Genomic DNA, 8669 nt, shown 5'->3' on the forward strand with positions numbered 1-8669 from the left:
CTGCTTTGTCCTCCTCCTAGTCCCCCTCCGCCCCTCCCTCTGTTTCTACGGTGCGAGGACGCACCTTCCGGGAGGGGGGAGTAATGTAACACCTCTGTGGACTGTTTATTGTGGTTTCTTCCCCTTTTGTTGGTTTAGCCCGTACTATTATTAGTTAATCACCTCATTGTGCTCACCTGTCTGCCCCTCGTTATCCACCCTATATCAGTTCCTGTCCATTGTGTTCCAGTTTGTCGGTTATTGTGAATGTTACCCCGTGTGTGTGTGTCTCACCTTCCTGAATCTGCCTTGTTGTGTCTACATTAAAAGTATTATTGGAATCCTTGTCGTCCTCGTCGTCCTGCCTGCCTCCACACACCGTGACCGTGACAGCTGTAACGTGTAACAAAAAGTGAAGCGCTGTGAATACTTTCTGGATGCACTGTAATGAGGCCTATGATCAATCAGTTACAAAATAAAACACAAAACCTAAGCTAATTGAAAGAAAACAAGTTGATCGCATCACAAGTACATTTCCCTCAGTTTTCTTTAATACAGAAATGCAAATCACTGGATGGTCCCCAACCAGATTCAAGGACCTGCAGCAGTGAAGCGTCATTTTCCTGAAACACTTTACCATAGTTTTTATTAAGAACATAAAACTATATTATATGAATCATACCAGATCATTAAATAGATGACTATTTTAGTTCTGGATAATTACGTTTTTATATATTTGCTCCAATTGCTGCTTAAGTGCTTTCAATTACCTTATATGTCATGAAAATGTCACAATGCAGAAAAAAAATCTTAATGGTCCAAAAACCAGGCTTCATTGGCAAAAGGGTTGAGATTTGAGAGTGAAAATTAAACAATTTGGAGACGGAGAGGTTTAATGAGACGTTTAGATGACATTCAGCTCTTTGTTTTGAGCAGTAATGTTTTCTTAAGATCCTGAGTAAAGAAGGAAAGTGTATTTATATAGAACATTAAAAAACAGCAGAGCTGAACAAAAATAAGATTGCCACACATTTAAATGCACTGAAGGGTCATAATTTCTCCTGTTAACTCATTAACACATGCTTGAGAACGTTTCGCTACTCTGTTCAAATTAAGTGATGACTGCTAAAAATTACAAGAGCGAGAAATAATAAGAGACTTTATTTTATTTTATTTTTGGCATAAAGACATCTAATTAAGCATTTCAGTTCAATTTCCCCCAACATAATATAATAATTATGTGTCTTAAAATGGTAAAAACAACATGGTAGTATGTGTTGTACTGACTTTAATTTTAATTTGTATGATTCGAATATACTGAGATACTGCAAAAGAAGAATCTAATGATACTCCTTATCTGCTGTAATGAGAAACAGGAGGGCAAATTGGCAAGGCAAGATATTATGTTATTTATATAAAAATTTTATATGCCTAAAAAAAAAAATAACATGCAAAAACACAAAAAAAGGAAAAAAGGAAAAAGGGGGAAAAAATGCATCTGGAAAATGTGCACCACTAATGCCAACCAGTGTATCTTCACTGTTTGTTGCTAAACATCTCAATGTTGGTCGCATCTTGACCATACCAGCAAATGAAATTAGTTGGCAAAATGTATTTGTTAATGTTTGTACTTTGATGACAGCAAGCACTTTCTAATGGCTTTGTAAATAGCTTGTTGGCATGACCTTTACAGCTAAAAGTAGCTTTATAGATCCAGAGATGTATAACCTGCAGTTGGCAAACTGTGACAAAGTAGACAAAGGGAAGCAAAAGTTTTGGATCCCAAACAATCATATTCACAGTGTGTTTCAAATGTACCTCACCTACTGTTGAGCACGTTTTGTAAAGAAATCATCAGTGTACTGCTGGCAGTTCCTAAGTGTGCTTCTATGTGTGTCTTTTGTTCATGCAACAACTGCTTGCTAATAACTAAGAAGCATCTCTTTTGACGCAAATAGAGAAATAAGACGAATAGCCTACTGAATATAATAGGCTACTTCAAAAAGATAATGTCTAATCTTTTGGGTCAGATGTGATGTGTCTCAAATATTGGGAATTGCAAAGAGTTGGTTTACCCAATTAAGCTGACATTTAAGTTCACATAGATTAGAGAGATGTGGCAAAACAAAAAGACTTTTCCCTTGTGCTGAATCACAAAGGGATCAATATATTTGACCTGTTTATCTGTGTAAGTGAAAGTGTTTACATTGATTGCTAAGGCAAAAATCAGTGATCAGACTTGTTTGTTTTGAAGGCCATTTTTGCCAGGTGGACAATAAAAACTTGCATTGTAGAGACTTTATGATGACTTTATTGACTTTATTTTGACCTAAACCAATAAGAAACCATGTAAGTTTAGAAATCCTAACCTCAACCCAAACTTGCATTGCAGTGACATTATGATGACTTTATTGACTTTATTTTGACTTAGACCACCAATAAGAAACCATATAAAATGTTAGTAATCCTAAATCTACACACAAACTTTAGGTTGAGGGCTGGTTTAGAGTGATTCAGGTGATTCATTTAGAGATGAAGCTAGTGACTATCTTTATGAATGGCCATTGAATCATTGACTCATTTGATTTGTTCAGAATCACAGATCTATTCACTAACAAAACACTCAAATGTTCTGCTCCAGCTTTGTTAAAAACTGCTTTTGTTGGCGAAACAGAGCAAAAACAGACAACATTGTGACTAACATGTAACTAACTTAATACTAATGTCTTGTTTGTTGAGCTGTTGTATAAAATCAATTCATTTGCAGTCGCGCTGATATTCGGGAAAACAACACTCTTGCTTGTGTGATATTACTTAACTATATCATGACATACATCTAAAAACAAGAACTCTTAAAGGGCATTTTTTTTACCTTCGTATCTTATAACAGCATTCTAACATCCTTCGTCCCACAGCGAAGACTCTTAAGACACTCAGACGCAGGCAGTGCACTGCATGAGACAAAAAAGTAATATAGCTAAAACAACCGCATAGCCGCTCTTTAGTGTAGATGCATGTTGATTTTATCAGACGATGCCGTGATTATAAATGAGAGTGACTCCTGGTTAACATGTAGTATTCTGCAGTATTTCCTCTCTCAATCAGTAGAAGATATGGTTAACACCCAGTCATGCATAAAAAAAAAATACCAGGGAAAAAACTATATTGTCAAATAAAGTTAAAGAAAATAAGAACAAATAAATAAGAACAAGCAACAGCACAAATAAATACAATAGAGCAAAGATACAAATACAAATTTAAGTAGGTCTAACATTAGTTTTTAGGTACAGAAATTGAATAAAGTAATCAAATGTAAAATAACATTGCATATTTGACTGTATAAATTAATGATTAATCCTTATTAAAGTTACAAAAGTTATTCAGTCAAGAGCAGTGAGTCATTTCCGTGTTGTTGCTGTTTGATTAATATTAACAAAGTGCTGTCACTTTAAGAGAATGCATGGATCCAGTGCACTGATACAGTATGTTCAGCCTGCTATGTCTGCTAGGATAACTCACCAAGACGGGCATTTTGACATAATTTTTGTGTGAATTTGTCCATTTAAGCACAATACTTCAAAGAGAGCTTACAATTGCAAGTGGCGTCGCCGGCACCACCCTCGACCCCAGGAGGTTAAAACTTAAAGGGTTAGTTCACCCAAAAATGAAAATTAGCTCATGTTTTACTCACCTTCAAAGCATCCTAGGTGTATATGACTTTCTTCTTTCAGACAAATCAAATCGGAGTTATATTAAAAATGATCCTTGACCGGCGTTTTGTTTTGCTCTTCCGCATTCATCACTTCTCACGTGTACATCATACGGCATCCGCCGGAAACGACTTGCACGTATGACAGTCAGCAGAAGTGAGAAAAAAGTATTTAGAATATTTTAAGTATGGATATTTTTCTTACAAAAATGCATGGATTCGCTAAAGGAGGCCTTTATTCACCCCCAGGAGCCATGTGAGGCACATTTTATTATGGATGCGCGCGCTTTATTTGACTACTTTTGGACTGTTGAACAAAACTACCCACCTACTTCCATTCTAACGCTTGGAAGAGCAAGGACATTTTTTAATATAACTCCGATTGGATTCGTCTGAAAGAAGAACGTCATATACACCTAGGATGCTTTTGAGGGTGAGTAAAACATGGGCTAATTTTAAATTTTGGGTGAACTAACCCTTTAAATTAGAATTAGAAATGAAAACTGAAAATATAAAAATGAAACTAATAATATAAATACTGTAAGAGTATTAAAAATATGAAACAAAATTTAGAAATTTTGTCTTGGCAAAAACTAATAAAAAATGACGCATACCATAATTATTGAAAATAAAATTAAGATGTAAACTAAAAATAAAAGCTAATTTAAAATATGAAATGCTATAATACTACTCAAAAGGACCAAAACACAAAATGTAATTATGAACCTTAAACTAAAAATAAAAACTTAATGAAGACATTAATAAATACTTATAATATTATATATTACATATATAACTTATAATAATATAAATACTATAATAGAATATTAAAAACTGACACAAAATGAGACATTTTACCTTGACAACTAACTGAAATGTAAAAAAGAGAATAAAATTGCTAAAATTAAACTAAAAATAAATATAAACCTAAATAGAAATATTAAAGATAAACAAAAAATAATAAAAATGATGAAAGCACATCATGTAATTATTAAAAATGTAAAATTAAAATAAAAACTGAAAATATAAAATAAAAGCTAATATTAATAAATGGTTTATAAATAATGCCGAAATCAAATTGAATTGAATTGTCTTGAATTGAATATCCCTTATCACCAGGAGGTATTAACAGATACCCACGTAGCACTCTTTGCATGCTATTTTTATGTGTAGCAAAACTTGCTGGCAAGTCTACAAGGACACACTGAAAATACTGAAGGACATACATGCATTCAGTGTGTCCTTGTAGACTTACCAGCGAATTTTGCACAAGCAAGCAGCAGAAAACTCTTCAGAAAAATGTCCAATGTTTCCTGTCATGTGTTTCTCAGGATCTGGGCCCAGTCCGAGTCAGCCGAGCGCCACATCGGGACCGCAGGGTTTCCGCAAACATTTCCTGCGGGGCAAACTGGACTGTGACAACCAGCCGCCCGACCCAGACCGCCTGTTCCAGCGCTGCTTCATGGCTACGGTCACCACCATCAACGTCGAAGGACCTTCATAAAGCCCTGGAACCGCAAATACGACATGAACAACGTTACAACGTCTTTTTAATGGCTTTATCCAGCAGTCATGTGACATTTTGAACCACAGAAAGGATGTGGAATTGAGATGTGGCCTCAACAGACTGTCGGTTTTGGAGACTTTTGTAGCAAAAAAACAACTGAAATCAATGACGAATTGCCTCAATGTTACAAACTCAGTAAAAGTTTCATTCATCTTCAAACACAGGCTCTTTGCTCACATATTTGGTGCAAGGAACATTAAACAGTTTACGTTCATCAAGACTTCAGCTCTTTGAGAGTCTGTAGATTGAACCAAAGACGGAATTGAACTCAATTGAAGAGTTTGTTGTTTCCAGATCCTGAGAATTACAATGTTCATCTTTCTCTCAAACAAAGTTTGCAAAGCGATTACACCAGCACATGGTGTCGATGCCTTTAAAACAGCTTTGAGCACCATTTGAACCATCAAGCGATTCTCGTACTGTAAGAATCAAGTTTTTATTTTGCTTTTCTGCTTTCGTTTGCCGGTTTTGGGCGTACTATGAAATCACATTGTGTTTTTCTTGTTAAAAAGCACTTTTCACAAACAAGCTACAAGTTGGAGTCCCAAGACCTATTTAAAACCAATAAAACTACAAATCTCACTTTGTGTAGAGAGAGAACTATAAAATATTATCTAACCCAAAAGCAACATGGCATGAAGGTATAAGGGGCCGTTCACACGGAACTCGTTTTTCCATTCCAATGCGCTACTTTTCCATTGTTTTTCTGTGCACATGCTAGACAGACGTGTATGACCATTGCGTCTGTTGCACATGAGCGCCATGTTTTTAAGACGCTGTGTCAAGTTGAAATAACTACTTTTACATGCAGCACCGCTCATTAATATCAGTTGCAAAACAGTGAACCAATCAGAAGACCCTAGAGGCGGGGCAAGCGTTGCGAGCTTGTGTTTACAGTAGCAAGTTGGCATGGCAACTGTTTTATTTGATGGCAACATGGTGGAGGAGGTATTCTGTACGTTTTTTAAAAACCATTCCTGAGCACTACGTCTCGTGTTATAAATGCAAAGACGCATTCTGTGCGAACAGCCCCAAAGATGTTCCCCAAAATTGTGATTTTTTTTGGCCCGCCAGGGACTTAACCTTCTCAAAAGTATAAAACAATTCAAATTATGCAACAGTGGCATTATTTTGACATACAGGTAACCTGAAATCTGTTGGGCCTTAATTCATTTTAATTATCAGACTTGATCAGACTTGCATTTAAAAGTGTGACGCATTTATGTTGTTTCTTTCTATTCGTTTTCATGGGAGAATTGTCTATTGTTTTCTGCTCAAAGCTGCACTGAAGTCTACTTTGTAAGCTTGTTAGTTTTTTTATTATTTACCTCAGTTCTTCAGGGTTTGCAACCTTGAGCTGTATTGATTTGATTTCAATATGCTGTGATGAAAAAAGTTGCCTATTGACGTACCGTTTTAGATTATTGCATTTCCAAAGAGCTGCTTGAATCATTGATGGACAATTCAAGATGATTTTTCAGTGATGTTTGTTCTGAGTGGCTTTCTTTGTTTTCACATGCTTTCATCTGTAGTGTTTCATGATGCTCTTTGTGTTTTGCTAATATCTGCCTCGTCAGCACAAAAAAAAAAAATTATTTGCCTCTCAGCACGGCTATTTAATAAATCTGCATCTGTTTCAACAAGGACTTGACTTTCAGTGCAGGTCATCAAGATGCCATACAAGTTCGAAAATATTCATCTCTGAGCTTGACTATTAAAGGGGTCATATGATGCTTTTTTAAAGATCATTATTTTGTGTATTTGGTGTAACAGAATATGTTGACATGCTTTAATGTTCAAAAAACACATTATTTTTCAAATACTGTACATTATTGTAGGTCCTCTATGCCCCGCCTCTCTCAAACGCTTCGTTTTCTACAAAGCCCCCTCCTTCCCTTTAAGTTAAGTCTGTAAAACCTAAAATGTTGCTACCATATTTTTTATGGTGAAGTTCTGGCAACCACAGCTGCCGGTATTTTACCGTAAATGTCACAGATTTTTTTTTTTTTACAGTGCAGAGTAATCAGTGCAATTTGGGAAAGAAATAAATTAAATCTGTATGTAGATGTATGTAAATATTCAAATGTAATCCTTTGTAATCGTTAACATTTTCATAAGTAACTGTAATTTAATTACACATTTTTTCTTCGTAACTGTAAATGATTACAGTTACATTTATTTTGTAATTAAATTACGTAACGCCGTTACATGTAACTAGTTACTCCCCAACACTGCACATGCTCAAAGTGGTTCAATTAGTAGTTAAGGGATGCTCAAAAGACTCATATTGCACACTCAAGCAGCTTATTTGTTCTCATGCAGTCCACTTATAATGTTAGTGAAGGTTTCTTGCCTCAGATACACTTGTAATTTAGTTTCGCACTACAATTCTACACTTTTTTCTGACCTTTAAAGCTAAACAGGCTGTTTTTACACTGTAGCTTTAAGTCTTAACGTAAATGACCTGTTTTGATTGGCTAACATTTTCATGTGAAACAAATAACAGCTGGTTGCAGATTACAGGTTGCAGATTTGCTCTAATACACTAAAAATCTTTGGAAAATGATTTTTCGATGTCGTAAATAAACCAAAGATTATTATCGTTATTAAAGGTAATAAAGGTAAAACGTGAACAATAGTCCAGGCGAGGGGCAAACACAGTCCGAAACGGCAGGTCAAAAGGTAAATCCAAGTTACGCAGGCAAGAATCAGAAACCAGGAAATCAGGAAACACAACGAGACTAGACTAAGACTAGAACTAGGAACTGAGACTAGGAACTAGAAACTAAGACAGGGAAATGACTCCGTAAAGTGCTATCACTTGGAGAGCGATAAATGCAGACATTATTCGGCAGTGAGAGAGAGGAAGTCCATGGCTTATAAAGCGTGTCGTGACAGTTTTACACACACACTCATGCACAAATTTCAGTCTTTCTACTTCAAAATTTAATCATGTTACTTGCTGTTCATTTTCATTTATTTTTTTTTTTCATTTGCTTGTCAAGTCAAGTCACCTTTATTTATATAGCGCTTTTAACAATACAGATTGTGTCAAAGCAACTTTACAGTATCAAAATAGGAAAATAGTGTGTCAATGCAAAAGGACAATAGTAAACACTAAATTTTCAGTTAAAGGCAGTTCATCATTGAATTCAGTGATGTCATAATCACTCATTTATACATTTTTGTTAATTTATTTGGGTACATTCATTTACTATAAAAATACTGTGATTTGAGTGTTAACACTTAATATAAGTGAAAACCTTTAACATACTGTTTTACCAATATTGTTATATGAGAAATGTGTCTTTATGAATGTTTTAACAAAGATGCTCACTTGACAAACTCACCTTTTCTTCGCGCAAGCTGCGTTCCAATCGGCATGATTAATGCTTTCAGAGGGCACTTCGAAGG

At 35.3% G+C, this 8669-nt stretch overlaps 1 protein-coding gene across 1 annotated transcript in view; it reads left to right on the forward strand.

Annotated features, from left to right (window-relative positions):
- The window catches only part of LOC107757389 (membrane protein FAM159A-like), a 12809-nt gene extending 7396 nt beyond the window's left edge, over positions 1–5413 (forward strand). The window contains exon 3 of the mRNA XM_016574849.1: positions 5020–5413. Within this exon, the coding sequence (XP_016430335.1) occupies positions 5020–5192 (173 nt within the window). The 3' untranslated portion in view covers positions 5193–5413. The remainder of the gene's footprint in view (positions 1–5019) is intronic.
- Positions 5414–8669: the final 3256 nt, after the last annotated feature.

This window comes from Sinocyclocheilus rhinocerous, unplaced genomic scaffold, assembly GCF_001515625.1.
Source record: "Sinocyclocheilus rhinocerous isolate Xijiao unplaced genomic scaffold, SAMN03320098_v1.1 scaffold3248, whole genome shotgun sequence".
NCBI lineage: Eukaryota > Metazoa > Chordata > Actinopteri > Cypriniformes > Cyprinidae > Sinocyclocheilus > Sinocyclocheilus rhinocerous.